This window comes from Poecile atricapillus, chromosome 3 (assembly GCF_030490865.1).
Source record: "Poecile atricapillus isolate bPoeAtr1 chromosome 3, bPoeAtr1.hap1, whole genome shotgun sequence".
NCBI classification, from domain to species: Eukaryota; Metazoa; Chordata; class Aves; order Passeriformes; family Paridae; genus Poecile; species Poecile atricapillus.
The window spans coordinates 3,136,982-3,153,398 of NC_081251.1; the positions used below are offsets into that span (position 1 = coordinate 3,136,982).

General features: G+C 45.5%; 1 protein-coding gene across 1 annotated transcript in view; it reads right to left on the minus strand.

Annotated features, from left to right (window-relative positions):
• Positions 1-3,435: 3,435 nt before the first annotated feature.
• The window catches only part of PINX1 (PIN2 (TERF1) interacting telomerase inhibitor 1), a 61,332-nt gene continuing 48,350 nt past the window's right edge, over positions 3,436-16,417 (minus strand). The window contains exon 7 of the mRNA XM_058836131.1: positions 3,436-6,418. Coding sequence (XP_058692114.1) covers positions 5,819-6,418 — 600 coding nt within the window. The 3' untranslated portion in view covers positions 3,436-5,818. The remainder of the gene's footprint in view (positions 6,419-16,417) is intronic.

The following is a 16,417-nucleotide window of genomic DNA, read 5'->3' on the forward strand; positions in this document are numbered from 1 at the left end:
GCAGAATATTCCTCCTTTGTATTTCCTCCCTTCCCAGGGCCCCCACACAGAATTTTAAGTGCAAACACTGCTACTATTATTAATAACCACTTTTTCCTTTTCCCTTCTCCCCCTCTCCTGCAGCACCTGGCATTCTGATGGCATTAGTAAGGAGGGTTTAATTCTGCACCCTGCCTAAAATGCTGGTCAAACCTGTCCTGTCGGAAGCTCCCGCGTTACATAAAGGAGGCTGGGGCCATGTGAAAATGCCACCTCTTAATTGCCACCGGCTCGGGGTAATTAGTCTGGAAAAACCTCGGGATTACCTTTTATTTTTTATTTTTTATTATTTTTTTTTTAATTCTTGTGTGCTCACCTTCCCCGCTCTGCTGCGAGGCTTCACCTGTATCTGGGGCACAGGAAGCAGCAGAGCTCTCCCAGGGCTTTGGGAACGGGGAAATTACGGCGAAAAGCCGCGAGCGAAAATAGACGGAGCAGACAAAGGGGGGAAAGAAAGCTTTGTTCTCCCCCATTTTCACGGATGGGGAACAGTGGCAACAACTCCCAAGGGCCAGGCAGAAAATGAGTGGCTGAACCCTACGTGGAAGGACCATCTTTTTAAAAATATTTCTTTTTTTTTTTTTTTTTTTTTAGGGGGGTGGATCTGACATCTGGAATTTTACTCCTGCAAAGGGAGGGTTTATTTTCACTCCCCCCACCCTCACCTCACACCCCACCAACCTTCAGGGACATAAAAATATGTGAGAAAGTGCAAATCCTAAATTAGCTCAATATTCACATCTTCCTTAATTATTGATGAAACTCTTGGCTCCCAAGGGAAGTTTTTTGCAGAGAGAGCTGGGGGTTCCCAGCAGAAGATTCCCCCAGTGCTGCAGTTCCCAACTCTGTGCACCGCCCATCCTCCCTGATTCCGCCAGGTTTTCCCCAGGGATTGCCACCTGGACCATTTATTTTCTAGGTAAAAAACCCCAGAGCTTTCCCATTATACAGAAAAATGCAGAGAACTTCCCCCCCACCCCCACCCCAAATGCTAAATTTTTCAGCATGGTGCTGAAAACTTCTGCTCTTACGACATTTAAAATGCAGTTTTAAGGTTACAAAAATATATATTTTAGTGCCTTTAGGTTAAAAGGAACTAGGAAGAGTTTCTCTCTCACACCTTTAAATTTATAAAGATGGATAAAGACAAGAGAAAAAATGTATTTGACTGATTCAGAAGCAGATTTTTGACTGGCTGAGAAATGGGAGCTTCAATTTGTTTTACGATATTCCCACTTCTGCCACCACAAACCTGTGTATTTGTACTGCATTCCCCAGTCCCACATCACTAAAAGTTTGCTGATCCAAGAAAAAAATTGGTTTATCCCGGGATGGAACAGGTAGAGAAACAAAAGCCTTGGTTATTGTCCCGTGTTCTCTGAGCTCTGACCTTTCCTAGGGGTCCCTGCCCGGGACTGAGGGGGAATTAGGCAAAGGATGGTTTGGATGCCCACAATCCTCACCCCATATCCAGTAGGATACACTCTTCCCAGATCTCTTTTTCCAGCCAGGTGTGATGCTGGGCGGTGTTTCCAATACTTTGTGTGGTTTCCCTCTCTTCTCGGAGCTTCCTTCCTCCCCTCAGTGTTGGCAGGTTCGGAGGTTTCGTGACGTAAATTGTGCCTTTTGAAGGTGGATGCTGCAACAGCTTCGGTCTCGTGTGTTTAAACAGGAGAAAATTGGTTAATTACGCTGATGAATGCAGCTAATTGTCCTTGCTGAGAGCTGAGGAGCTGGAGGCAGAGAGCACCAGGGCAGCTGAAAGGAGAACTGCAGCCATGGACACGATGCTGAGCTGTCCCCAAACACCTCATGGAGCCACAGACGGGTTTAGGGTGGAAAATCCCTGAGAGATCATCGAGTCCAACCATTCCCCAGCACTGCCAAGGCCACCTCTGACCCGTGTCCCCAGCTGCCACATCCACAGGGCTTTGAAATCCCTGCAGGGATGGGGATTCCTCCACTGCCCTGGGAAGCCTCTTCTGATGCCTGACCACCCCTTCCCTGTTCAAATCCCTCCTCATGTCCAACCTGAACCTCTCCTGGCACAGTCTGAGGCTGTTCCCTCTCCTCCTGTCCCTGTTCCCTGGGAGCAGAGCCTGACCCCCCTGGCTGTCCCCTCCTGTCAGGGAGTTGTGCAGAGCCAGAAGGGCCCCCCTGAGCCTCCTTTTCTCCAGGCTGAGCCCCTTTCCCAGCTCCCTCAGCCTCTCCTGGTGCTCCAGCCCCTTCCCCAGCTCCATTCCCTGCCCTGGACACGCTCCAGCCCCTTAAATTCACAAAAGTCACAAAGCAGCTGCATCTCAATGGACTCAAATTCACCTAAACACAACCACAGGTGGTTCTGAAATCTTTAATGGTGCCTTGCATCTGTGCTTTAAAAAACCCTGGTTGTTACTAAGGGACACTTGGGGACATGGGTCAGTGGTGGCCTTGGCTGCGCTGAGTGAATTGTTGGACTCGATGGTTTTAGAGGGGTTTTCCAACCTCAGTGATTCCATGATTCTGCAATTCTGCCTCTGCTTTAAGCTGGCTGTGTGTGAAGCATGAGAGCTGGAACATCTTGGGAGAAAATTCAAGGAATTCTGCCTTTACCACATGTCTGGGCCATCACCTGGGGTGCTCCCGTGCCATCTCCCACCCCTGGCTCCAAGGAAAGCTCCACAGTCAGACAAAACTCCAAAATCCACGCAGATTTGGGTCCAACAATGGTACCAGGACTATTTTTCCACAGTCTCTACTTCCCAGGGTAGTTTGGTGCCTGCAGGTGTTTACCAGCACAATTCCACCTCCATTATTGCTGCTCTAACACTGCACTTGCCAATCACCTCCTTGGCCGTGGATCCCGCAGCAAATTCCGAGCCCCAAAGCCAAGAACAGCCCCATCCCTGCAAAGAATGGAACAACTCAGGAGAAACCAGTGTTGGAATGTTCCCAAAGCAAAAAGGAAAATTTCCTTCAGTCACTGCTGACCCGGGGTTACCAAAACTGAAAACATTTTAATATCTTTGTTGCGCGTGCGTCGTTCGCCGTTTGGGAGCGACGGCAGCGCAGGGAATCTCATTTTCCTTGGTGTCCAGGTAATTTCACTGGAAGCCACCTCATTCTGTGAGTACAATGGACGAATTTATAACAAAAGGCCTCGGAGTTTGAAAGTCTGATTTTCGCGGAAATGAAACCGAGTCGTTCCTTTGTGCTCGCATTCTGCTAATTCCACCATCTGGGCACTGACGTAATTCTTTTTCTTGTGCTTTCTAAAAAAGGCCTTTTTGCCAAACCCAGAGTTGGGTTAAAACCGAACTCAAAACCCACTAGAAACAAACAAACAAAAATATCTTATATGTAATTTATTACTCTGAAACATGTCCTTCTTGTTTGAATCATCCATGTCACTGGACAGGATCTGGTAAGAAGAGCTTTTCATTGAGTAATGCTGACCACAAACACAGAGCAGAGCAATTAAATAAATTGCCTCTGTCAAATACAAGCAATTTATGATTTATGATTATTTATTTATTATGATTTTCCCCTCCTACAACCACATGCAGAGCTTGGGGCACATTAAAATTCCACATTTCCCGGGATAAAGTGCCGTGTATTTATTTCAGAAATAGAGAATCTTCCATTGGTAGCTGATACTTTCATCTGAGCCAGATTTAAGTCTTGGGTATCCTGAATTTAACAGGAGCAACAGCACAAATTTAAAGGTTTATTGCTGGTTTTATTCTTCCTGTAACTGACACTGGAATGTGGCCAAGCACCCACAAGAATCAGCACACAGAAACTTGAAAATTCACAGAGGGAACAAACAAACAAGCCCAGCAGTATTTGGAGAAGGAAACCTTATTCCTTCACTAGCACCTTTTTAAACTGAAATCCCAGAGAGGCTGTAAAGTTTAGTTGGGTTAAGAGTTAAAAAATAATAACTGGAAACAATCAGGCTTTTGGATTCTAATAACAAAATTAATAATAAAAAATCTGACTTGTGGTGAGCAAGAAATCGGGAGGGATGCATCAGTTTAACATAAAACATTATTTTGCTGTCTTCTTCCACTGAGAAGATGATTTTTTCACCTCAAGCATGGAGTTTCCTCCCAGTTTGACAACAACTGATGGTATTTAGTGGTATTTCATTTAAGGAAGCCAGGGACAGACAGATCATGGTGAATAATAATTGTACAGCCTGAAAAGGAGATGCAACAAGGGTTAGAGCCCCTGGCATGTGAAATCCAGGGAAAAAGGCATCTTGTTCTCCCAAACAAGAAGTGAAACTTCATTTTGCTGCAGTGAATGAGCATGTCCTGAGGGCAGGGAAAAAAAAAAAGGTGCTTTGGAAACCAAGAGATCTTAAAAAAGGAGGAGTTGAGCTGCAACCAAACTATCCATGTGGTCTGGGTGCTTCCTCCACTGCACAATAAAGGCAGCTTAAGGAAATTCTTTTCCCTATTAACATCTGCATCTTGACAATGTTCCTCAGACCATGTTAAGCAACTCTGCTGAGCTGAGACAATATAAAAATGTACCCATTTTCTTCAGCAGAGCAGCCAATGGGATGTTTTAGATTTACACTGATGAAAGCCAGCCAGGCCTGGATGAAATGAGCAGCTCATGGATTTGGATGCTGGATTCTGCCAGGATAACTGGCTTGGTGTTCAGGGTTGTGCTGTCAAGTTTTCTGTGGCCAAAGTATCAGAACAGGACACCAGGATGGTGAATCCTTCTTCCCATTCCACCACTTCCAGGCTTACCCATCTCTTCTGACAGCTCTGAGTGACATTAAAATGCCAGAAATCATGCTGAGTGTTTCAGATCTCCCACAAAACTGCTCGTGGCAGTGCCCAGTTCCAGCATTCCTTATTTCCAGGCTTACAATGAGAAACAAGCTCTGGTTATAAATCCAAACTGCAAGTTTTCAATGTGTGAATGGCCACAGCAATCTGACTGTGCTTTCAAGATCTATTGGATTCCCAATTTCAGGAACAAACCTGACTCTATCCAAGGCAGCTTTATGGATTCCAGAGGCAACTGTGAAGAGCTCCTGAGTATTTCCTGGAAATCAAAGATTTAGGTATGGTTAATAAATGATAAAGTTCATACACATTTCCTTTAGCTTTGGTGCAAAGTTACAACTGTTTGAGAATGGTTTGGAGGCACAGAGAGGTCTTTTTATTTCACCCTTTAGTGCTGACACTCAGGAGCAAAATTTTAATCAGAGTAAGCATTTTGGGAAGAAATAACATTCATTTTATATGTAAAAAGAGATGAATGTAAAAATTGGACACCACGTTGCAAAAATCAATGAGAAAACAGAGACAGCTTTGCAAACCCCCTCCTACTTCCAGAAGCAGAGCTGGGCTCTCACAAGTGAAAACAATTTTAATAAAAAGGCAGTACTAGGGTAATTTTATTTTATTTTTCTTTCCTGAATTGAGAAAAACACAGTCAATGTGAAGCAGCAGAAAGTCATTCCCTGCCTTTCACAGTCTTGATGTGTTAATCCTCCATGTGGATCCCTTTTGAATGTGGCACTGAAGCTCCTATTTGACATGTTTTCCCTTGGCAGAGCTGGGTTTAGATCCACCCTGATTTTAGATCCAGTCTGAGTTTAGATCCACCCTGATTTTAGATCCAGCCTGAGTTTAGATCCAGCCTGATTTTAGATCCAGCCTGAGTTTAAATCCAGCCTGTCCCAGCTGGAGCTGGAGCAGTGTCCAAGCCTGGAATGATGCTGTGTTTGCACAGAGCCTCTCTAACACAGACTCAAACCCTGAGCCTGAAAGGGTTAAATGTTCTTGCAGTGCTTCTTTTTCTTTCTGGGTGCTCCTTCCCCACACTCCCCTGTCTCCTCTTTTTGCTTTTTGTGCTTCTTCTTGTGGCGTTTCTTCTGCTTCTCCTCCTGCTCCCCTGCACTGAGTTCCTCCCCCTCAGACATTCCCACAGAAATTTCTCCACTGCCTGTATTTTCCTCACAACTGATGTTTTCTCCTTCATTCTCTTCTTTATGTTTCCTCTTTTTTTTCCTTTTGTGACATTCATTTAGTGGATTATCCAGTTCTTTTCCATTCGAGCTCCCTGTCTTGGGCTTTTTCCCTGGTTTCTCACAGTCCTCTGTCCACTCTGCCTCATCATCTCTCTTCTGCTTCTTCTTTTTCTTTTTGACTTTGGTTTCCAGCTCTTCTGAAGGCTCCACAGCTTCATCAGCTGCTGGGCTGGAATGTTCCACCTTTGTTTCTGTTTCCTTCTGGGATCCCTTCAGCTTTGCCATGCGCTGGGCGAAATATTCCTGGACAGTGAGAACACTCTTCACTGTATTGGAACCATCTCCAGGGCTGGAGAGCCAGTTGTTCTTCTCTTCCTGGGAGTCAGGATCAGCAATATCCTCCTGCAAGGGAACAGAAAGGAGCAGGAGTGAGTCAGGAGTCACAGCTTTAAACAAAATGCTGGTTTTCTGCACACTAATAAGGAAAATACTGAAAAGCAACGTGGTGCTTTGAAAATTAACTGTGAGAGTACAGATTTGGGTGGAAGTGAGGCAGCCCTTAATGTGAAAGATGCTGTGGGTTTAGGGAAAAGAGGTGGAAGGAGGGAAGGCAGCAAGAGAACACAAGCCAAGACAATTTTCAGTTGTTTTGAGTTCCTTAGTTTACCTACTCCTACATAACTCATGTCTACCACTGTCATACTCAGTGCATTACACTGACTTTACAAAGCACATGTCTCTGCAAGACATAAACCAGCATGAAAAATGATCCACTACAATCCATTAGCCTGTGGCACAAAGGAAATCCCATGCCTGGAATAACTCTTCAGCAAGGAACTTGTGATCCAGGGAGCAATCCAACATTGAGGCATCTCTTCCATCTTATCTGATCTTTGGAAATGTTTGTTTCGGAGCTGCTCTGCTGTCAGGGTGTCCCAGATGTTGTTATTTAAACAGGCTCCATTTGATCACACGTTATCAGATGGCACAAACAACATCACAGGTTACATCTTACAAGTTTCCTGCAGACATGAAATAAAGAGCTGCTCATCTCCAACTGCAGGTGAAGAGTCTCCTTTGTAGAAAGGAAATATCAAACTAAAAGCAAAGTATAGCTCTGGAGCTGGATGTTATGGATGGCATGAAGAGAATTGACTGAGAAAGCAACAAATGCCACAAGATGAAAATGTATAATTTGTTAAATTGTCTGAGATTTACAAAAGAAACAAACCAGAAAGGCAGCTGAAATTAAGGCTTGTTCACATACATACCAAAGCACTCAAAACAAAGCCTTTGTGGTACAGCCTTTTGCTGCAAATGACTCTTGGAAATGTCCCAAATTTTCACAGAATCACAGAATCATTCAGGTTGGAAAAGAGCTCCAAGACAATCGAGCCCAACCTGTGCCCAATCCCCACCGTGTCAGCAGCCCAGAGCTCTGAGTGCCATGTCCAGACCTTCCTGGGACACCTCCAGGGATGGGGACTCCAAACCTCCCTGGGCAGCCCCTTCCAATGCCTGAGCGCCCTTTCCATGGAGAAATTCTTCCTGATGTCCAACCTGAGCCTCCCCTGGCACAACTTGAGGCTGTTCCCTCTCCTCCTGTCCCTGTTCCCTGGGAGCAGAGCCCAACCCCCCTGGCTGTCCCCTCCTGTCAGGGAGTTGTGCCTCAGGTCCCTCCTGAGCCTCCTTTTCTCCAGGCTGAGCCCCTTTCCCAGCTCCCTCAGCTTGTTAATTGTTTTTTTTTTATTAAGCTTTGTACACACCACAGGGAACCAGGTACCCCCTCTGGATGGGAAAAGCTGGGAAGGATGGTGTAGAATCCTCACCAAAATCTCCTCTACAAAATCTGCATCAGGGGATTCCAATCAGGTAATTCCCTGTTTTTCCATTCATAAATGCATGGATGGGTAATCCATGGCATCCACTCTGCCCACACATCCTGAATGCTGCCTGCCCAAATCAGAGCAGTCAGATTTCACAGCCACTTTCACTGCCATAACCTGATGCTCAGGGAAAGCCAGCAGAGAGCTGGGAGATAAAACCCCACTTATCTCTACGCTTTATAGCTCTTGCATGATGCTGCAGATAAGGGACCTGGCTCTCTTGAGGGCATCGTTAAACTTGCTGGCTGAAGTGGGGTTTATTAGGGTTTGTGAGTAAGGTTTTCCAGGTCTGGCTCCTTATGCATCCATAACCTTTACTCCCATGAGCAGGAATGCAAAAATTGGTGTCATTAGTGATGCATTACGAGTGGTGATTTCCTCATCCATCTGCTTTCAAGAGAGCTATTCCAGTGGAACGAAAGTAAGGCTGCACTTGAGATTCCTGTGATGTTTGTGTGGGCACTTATCAAAATTAGGGACTTTTCTTGTAGGGATATGTTGTAGTGTTCCTGAAGGGTTATCAAGTAACTGAAACTATTTGAGTTCTGGCAAAGAAGCCTGAAAAGGGATGTGGAACACAGGGAAAAAGAGGATGTATCCACACACATCTCCACACAGGTTACATTTGAAAGGGGAGCTGCAGCAGAAGTTTAGCAAGACAGAATTCCCAGGGTAAATGGGTCGAGCTACATTTATATTAAACCTGTTTTTAATAAGATCTAACCTTACAAGTAGAGAATCTCATGTCATCACAGGCTCATTTAGGATGGAAAAGAGATTCAACACCACCAAATCCATCCTGTGACCATCCTCGTCACCCAGCCCAAAGCACTGAGTGCCATGTACTGGCCTTCCTTGGACACCGCCCGAGATGGGGAATCCAAACCTCCCTGGGCAGCCCCTAACAATGTTTAGTAACTCTTTCAATGGAGAAATTCCTCCTGATGTCCAACCTGAACCTCCCCTGGTGCAGTTTGAGGTTTGTCCTCTCCTCCTGTCCCTGTTCCCTGGGAGCAGAGCCCGACCCCCCTGGCTGTCCCATCCTGTCAGGGAGTTGTGCAGAGCCAGAAGGGCCCCCCTGAGCCTCCTTTTCTCCAGGCTGAGCCCCTTTCCCAGCTCCCTCAGCCTCTCCTGGTGCTCCAGCCCCTTCCCCAGCTCTGTTCCCTGCCCTGGACACGCTCCAGCCCCTCCAGGTCTCTCTTGTCAGGAGGGTCCCAGAGCTGTCCCCAGCACTGGAGGTGTCCCAGCAGTGCCAGCACAGGGGACAATCACTTCCCTGGCCCTCCCCTGCTGAAGCCCAGGCAAACAGGGTCATTTTCCTTCCCCCCACAGCAGCATTTTGACACCCTGGATTGCAAAAGGACAAACAGACTCCCAGGTTTTCGACCAGACTCGTTTCCCTCCCCACCCCGATGTGTAAAACACACTTGGGCCCAGAACACCCGTTACCCCCTGGCCAACCAGGAAAGGATTTTCTCATTGCCTTGGTGACTTCAACTCCTGACAACTTAATTACTGTAATTGAAGGCAAATATTACCTGAACTCTACACATTTCTTTCTTTTCATGAAGTACATTAGGCATAAAAACAAATGTTCCTTTGGTTAAGCAGAGGAGTTCCAAAGGTATGTACGAGTTTAGAAAATAAGAACCTTGCTCAGAAACTCCTTTATTGATAAGAATTTTAATAACCACGGGCCACTGAGCACAGAACTAACAGGGCATGGAGACAAGCAAAGAGGTGCCAACCCTAGAAAACCTCTGGGTTTAGGAAAAGCTTATGTGAAACCATAAATCACCTGGAAGGGCTGTTAAATGCCAAGGTATTCCTGCTTCCGTGGAATACCTGTCCCAGTAGCCATGGGAACACTGCTGAACTCTAACCAGGGGTTTTCTCTAACCCCTCACAGTTTATGCAACGCCTCCCCTGCTTGATCCATAGAAAAATTTCAAAGAAAAATAAGGCATATATTCCTAAAAGTTGATTGTGCTGCTGCAGCTTCTGAAAGACAATTTTTCACCAGATGAAAGACAGAAATATTCTTGCTCCAGAGAACTGATGATCAGGTAAAAGAGCAATTGTGCTGTAACTGGAGAGAAACCTGGAGACTGGGCTTTGGAGAATATGTTTGTCCATGCCATGAGCTCCAAAATTGCCCACAAAACCGAGCTGAGGAGATGAAGTGAGAAGGAATTGGGAATTGGGGAGCTGGTTGGATGGTCCCAGGCCAAAGAAAAGGACTGCTCAAAACATGGTATAAAATGTGAAATGACTAAGAGGAAACAATAGGAAAATTCAAGGAGAGGTTGGGAAGTGCACAGGAAGAGATGAAGGTCAATTACAGGCAGAAATCTCCTGTAAATATCATCTGTTTATGTAATTAGTGAAATGTATGGAAAATAACCTAAAGGACATAAAGCACTCCCTGTACCACCGTGTTTTTCTCTGCCTTTCTTCACTTGCTGATTAAATCATTAAGGGAGTACACTAAACTTACAGAGGGAAATCCTGGTTCCCTTGAATCCTGCAGGATCAGGATTGCATCTCTAGGGCATCCCACCCTCAGAGCACCTCTCAGTTATTTAGTGAAAGGAAAAAACAGGGGGTTATGGTCAATTATCAAAGGAATTCACATCAGTGAAAGCAGTTTGGCAAGAGAAGAAGCCCAAAGTGAGAAGGATTTAGACACCTCATGAAATCAAATGGGTTTGATGGTCTAGAGGAGAGTGTCCCTGCCCATGGCAGAAGTGGGAATGAGATGAGCTTTAAGGTCCCTTCCAACCCAAAACTGGGATTATTATAGTTAATATTCTAAATATGAACTGCACCTGCATGTTACCCTGGGAGGAAAAGTCAGATAGAACCCACGAGCAAAGCAAAGGGTGCTGGCAACAACAGGAGCAACAGAAACAGCCTGGGCTCATTCAGAGAAGTTTCCCTCCTCTTCAGAATGCAAATATTTCCTTTTTAGCACTTAAAATCTTAAAATAGGGGAATAAAAGACTCTCTTATACCATCTCTGTCTGCTACATAGGAACCACTATTACTTACATCCAGTAATTTTACATGACTTTGCTTTGTTGGTACTAATTCACAACAATTTTGTGAAATCTGATTCACAAAAACGACACAAAAGGCAAAGTCCAGAAGGGATGAGCAAAAAGGCAGAATAAAGATGGCTCTCACTGAAATTACAGAAAGTGGGCTGGATGAAGCACATGGAGCCTGGGTTCCATGGAAAACACAGGATCACTCTTAGCTTTAAAATGCATCCACCCCTGTTCTGCCTTTCTTACCAACTTTCTTGCTGAGAAACTGTAACAATAAGATTAAAACAATCCTGTTCTGTTCCTGCTGCTGCAGATCCTCACCAAGAGGTTGGTGGGACCCCCATGCAGTGCACAAAACGTGACAGGCAAGAGCTGAGGGCATCCCTGTATCTTTCCATCCCAGGAATGGCTGCAGATAATTCCTGAAGAGTCACTCTGGAGCTTTGCAGACATCCACGATGACAGAGTCTTGCTTTAAGGAGTTGACAACTTCAAGTTAAGTACAAGCATTAACATTTGGATTGGGATCAAACAGGCGAGAGGGTGAACAAAGACCTGTAGCCTGATGAGTTTAAGCAGGATTAAAATAAATACATGCATAAATAAGGCCACATACCACCAGTTCTGCAGTCAATTCTGGCATCAGAACAGGTACCCAGGAGACTCTAATGCTTTTAATTTACCTGATTAAAATTGGTTTATTGCAGACAGCATCTTGTGAACAGACTCCCAGTACAGAAATGGCTGATGAAAAGGGAAAACTGGACAATTTCCCCAGTGCTCATGAGGAAAAGGACAAGCAGCAGATGGAAATTATCCACAGGAAAACTTTGCCAGCAGGAGAAATCAGCATCTTTGTGAAGCCTCAACAACCACTGGGAGTCTCAACCACTGAAAGCAACTCAAGACAACTACCAGAGAAGTGTTATGGGGAGTTAACCCTTGCTTGGAATGGAAAATGTGGGATCTGGGCTCCAGGAGCATCTCTCAGTCCTGTAATGCTTCAAAAACCTAAAGAGGGACACAATTTGACCTCCTGGTGATCACAGAATTATTAAGGTTGGAAAATCCCTCTCACACCATTGAGTCCAAAAATTCCCCAGCACTTCCAAGGCCACCACCAGCCCATGTCCCCAAGTGCCAGATCCACACAGCTTTTAAATCCCTCCTGGGATGATGATTCCACCACTTCCATGGGCAGCCTGTTAAAATAAATGAGGGTTTAATCAAAGAGATGAGAAGCAGGGATACTCAGCCTGGACAAAAGTGGTAAAAATTCAGGTCAGCTGCAACTTCTATTTTTTGTTGGCCATGGTGGTGTCATCACCAGGACCTGCCACATATACATAGGAAAGTTTAATTTTACTACTATTTATCCTGAGTGCCAATAGAACAATGAATCCACTGATGGGAAATGGAATGAAAATCCTGCATGTCCAATACCTGGATGAATAACACTTGTTAAAAGGACAAGTTCCAATTACTACAGAGAAGTACTTTCCTGCTAAAATAAATTCTGTTCCAGAATATATTGAAACATCAGCTGCTGTCTTGCAGTTGATATTAACTTCTACACTCCACATGAGCCATCAGCTGCCTCTAACCCAGCAAGGAGAAGAAGAGAGTTAGGAAGTAATTCATGGAAAGGGGACAAGGAAAAATGTTTTAAAAAATATAATGTTTTTCCATGGAATTATGAAGATCCATTTTTGCTACACTTGCAAGTACAAAAGAGCAGATTGGTTCTTTAGCAATCAAAAGGCTAAGGAATTTTATTATAGTAAATCCAAGCCTAAAATAATCTGGAGGTTATTAATAGAATCACTGACCTCTGGAGCAGAACTACTGCGAGTGTTAGACCAGCTCCACTTTTCTTAGTGGAGTCATGGAAACCTCCAAAGACAGAGGTTTTACCATCCTTCAGGATATCCCTGTTCTGATTACAGAGTCATGGAATGGTTTGGGTGGGAAGGGACCTTAAAGCCCACCCCATTCCACCCCCTGCCAAGGACAGGGACACCTTCCACTATCCCAGGCTGCTCCAAGCACCATCCAGCCTGGCCTTGGATATGGCACCACATCCTAATGAGGTTTTATCACCACAAAACAACACCCATTTCACCCCACTGCAGCAATCTACAGGTGCTTGATTTTCATTTACATTGTATTTGCTGATTCAGTTTTTATTTCAGTTTTAAATTCCATGGTGCTGCGTTTTATTAAAACACATCCAAATCCTCCCAGCCTGTCTTGCCCTTCTATTTTATATTTTTGTCAAAAATCTCATCCTGTACCTCACCAAGAGGCCAGTTTTAGCAATTTTCATTCATTTTTATAATTCACACAACAGAAAGCCCCCATCTCCCTTGCTGAATACTCCTGGTAAGCAAAATGTCATTTGTTTGTGATACAAACAATCCCTTTCCAGGGGTGTAGGATGAGCTGGAGCCCAGCCTGATCCCATCAGTGAAACAGGAGCTGCACAATAAAACTGTGACACTCAGCCAGGTTTTGCCTCCAGCCTGCAAACACCAGAGGAACAGGAAACAACAGGGTTGCAAAAGTGCAAGGGATTAAATTTTGGCCAGGGACTTGATTGCAACGATAGTCCTGGGGATTCATTCCAGCTGTCCTGAGCAGATCCTGGTCAGGCCACAGCACCTGTACTTCCAAGGGCAGCTTGGGAATCCCAGCACTGTGTCCCACAGGGCATACACACACTTCCTCCTACTGTTCTTACACTTTTCAGGAAAAAAAAGACAAATTTATTTAAGTTTTTGCACAACAAAGGCAGCGAGTAAAATCCAGGAACTGAGGCTAAGGGGGAATACACACCGTGGGATAATTCCCAAGAGGTGCTGAAGGCATATAAGGAAAGAGTTAAAAATCTCAGCACATGGCAGAGAAAATTTTTTCATATCTTGAGAGACACTTAGATATCCCTGTGACATCTCATTCCACTCCAGCTCCTCTGCTGAGGCCAGCACAACCTCTCTTCCTTCGCATTTCCCTGCAAATTACATCTGTGCCTTAGACTGGATATAAACAAAACTAAAGGAAGAGATTTCCCCTAGGATCTCTCTATTGGCACGATGCAGAGATCCAAACACAGTGACTTCATCTTCCCAAAAAGCACCTAAATCAATTCTAACTGTTCTGTTCTCACCTTGAATAACAGAGGAAGTACAGTCCAGCAAAGCGAGCACAGAACGGGGAAGGTCACGTTTCCCAAGTTCCCTTCCCAGCTGGTGAGAAACCCTGGAGAAGATATTCCCTCCAGCTCTGGCACAGGCTGTCAAAGCACAGAACATGCCTGTTCAACTGCATGAAACTCACAGCAGAGCTAGGAGTTTTATAAAGTGTTTGTAAGGTGCCTTGAGATCCTTCACAGAGGTGTCCCAGATGAACAAGGATGGAAATAACCCTGGAATTCCACTCGCCTCTGCCTGGGGCTGGGACACCAAACACAGACCTGACCCAGCAGCACTTCTGTGACAGATCTGTGAGGAATCAAATCACCAGGAGTCTCAGATATTGTATTTTAAAGGAGTGGACAGAAGAAAAAACAGAATGGTTTGGGTTGAAAAGGACCTTAAAGCTCATCCAGTGCCACCCTTGCCATGGGCAGGGACAACTTCCACTATCCCAGGCTGATCCAAGCCCCATCCAAACTGGCCTTGGACACTTCCAGGGATCCAGGGGCAGCCACAGCTTCTCTGGGCACCCTGTGTCAGGGCTTCCCCACCCTCACAGCCAAGAATTCCTTCCCAATATCCCATCCATCCCTGCCTTCTGGCAGTGGGAAGCCATTCCCTGTGTCCTGTCCCTCCATCTCTTGTCCCCAGTCCCTCTCCAGCTCTCCTGGAGCCCCTTTAGGCCCTGGAAGGGGCTCTGAGCTCTCCCTGGATCCTTCTCTTTTCCAGGTGAGCACCCCCAGCTCTCCCAGCCTGGCTCCAGAGCAGAGGGGCTCCAGCCCTTGGAGCATCTCTGTGGCCTCCTCTGGGCTCTCTCCAGCAGCTCCAAATCCTTCTGCTGTTGGATCCCAGGGCTGGAGGCAGCTCTGCAGGTGGGGCCTCACCTGAGCAGGGCAGAGGGGCAGAATCCCTCCCCTCCTCTGCTGCCCACACCCTGGATCAGCCCAGGATGCAAATCAATGTTAATCCTGAATCCAGACTCTAAATGTCCCAACAGTCATCCCTGTCCCCAATACTGTGGGTGCTGTGCTGCGCTCAGAAGCAATCCAAGCCTTCTCCACATGTCCTGTCACTCCCTGGGCACCTTTTATTATCCCTTTGTAATGTGTGTGGAATGGGCAGCTGCTGTTAAGGATGCAGGAGACCAAACCCTCACTGACTCTCGAGTTCAGGATTTCTTCCTCCACTCCACAGATACAGAACTCCAAAAGAACTAACAAGTGGGCTTGGCCAGCCAGATTGTGAATACAAGCAAAGGTATCAATGAGGGCTCTGAAGATTTGGGATGCTGAGAGAAAGGATGGAATAAAAACCATTGGAAGCATCCAGAGGAGAGAAAGGAGTTCTGGCAGCAATTCCAAGAGCAAGCACAGTCACAGCATCACAGCTTTGGCTTCTGCCAGAGGAAACCGCACGTGCTTCTAAATCTGAAAACAACACCTGCCTGTGTCAAACTCCTCTTCTGGCCCTTTTCTAATAATAAATGTAGAAACGCAGATCTGTGTACAAATAAAGTGTTTCCAGGATCATCAGAAGCAGGTAATTTAAATCAAAGCTTTGCTCCTTTCCCCTTCCTCTCAGAAAATGCTTCTCAAAAGGAAAATCGACACTTGAGCCTCTTCTGTGCCTCTGATCCAAGAGGGTGATTTGTGGGAGGGCTGATCCATGGATCCAAACCAGTTCAGACCTCTGGGCAAGGGGACAGCCATTTCCTGTTTTTCAGCACCAGCAGTGGCCCAGGAGCCCCTGAGAAATACCTTGTGTCACTTTGTTGTCACTTTTTAGTGACAGGCTTGGTTCCTTTCCTCTAAGCAGGTGTGAAGGAGGACTCAGAGCACAGGGAAATGAATCAGAACTTCACAATCTGGGGCAGGACAGACCAGAAATACCATAAATACCAGCAGGGCCCTCCTGTGTAGGCTAAAAGACAGATGCAGAAACACGAACAGCAAGAATGAGAATTAAATTTGAAATACAACAGCAGGTCTGTGTATGCACATTTTTTTCCTTCTCTCCCATCTATAAGGGTTTGAAGAAAAGAGTTTGTCTGAGAAATGTGATTTATTTTTAAGGAATACCATTCATGCAGTGTGCCTACAGTTCATAAGGATCATATCCTTGTTTTCAAGGATTCACACAGCACAACCCACCCAGGTACAAACTCTCTGCAGCCTTTTTTTTTCATAAATTCTTGCATTTCTTCCTCATTTCTGCCTTTAGTTCTGGTGCTTCCTTAAACAACTCTTCTGACAATCAGCTCCTCAGATCGAT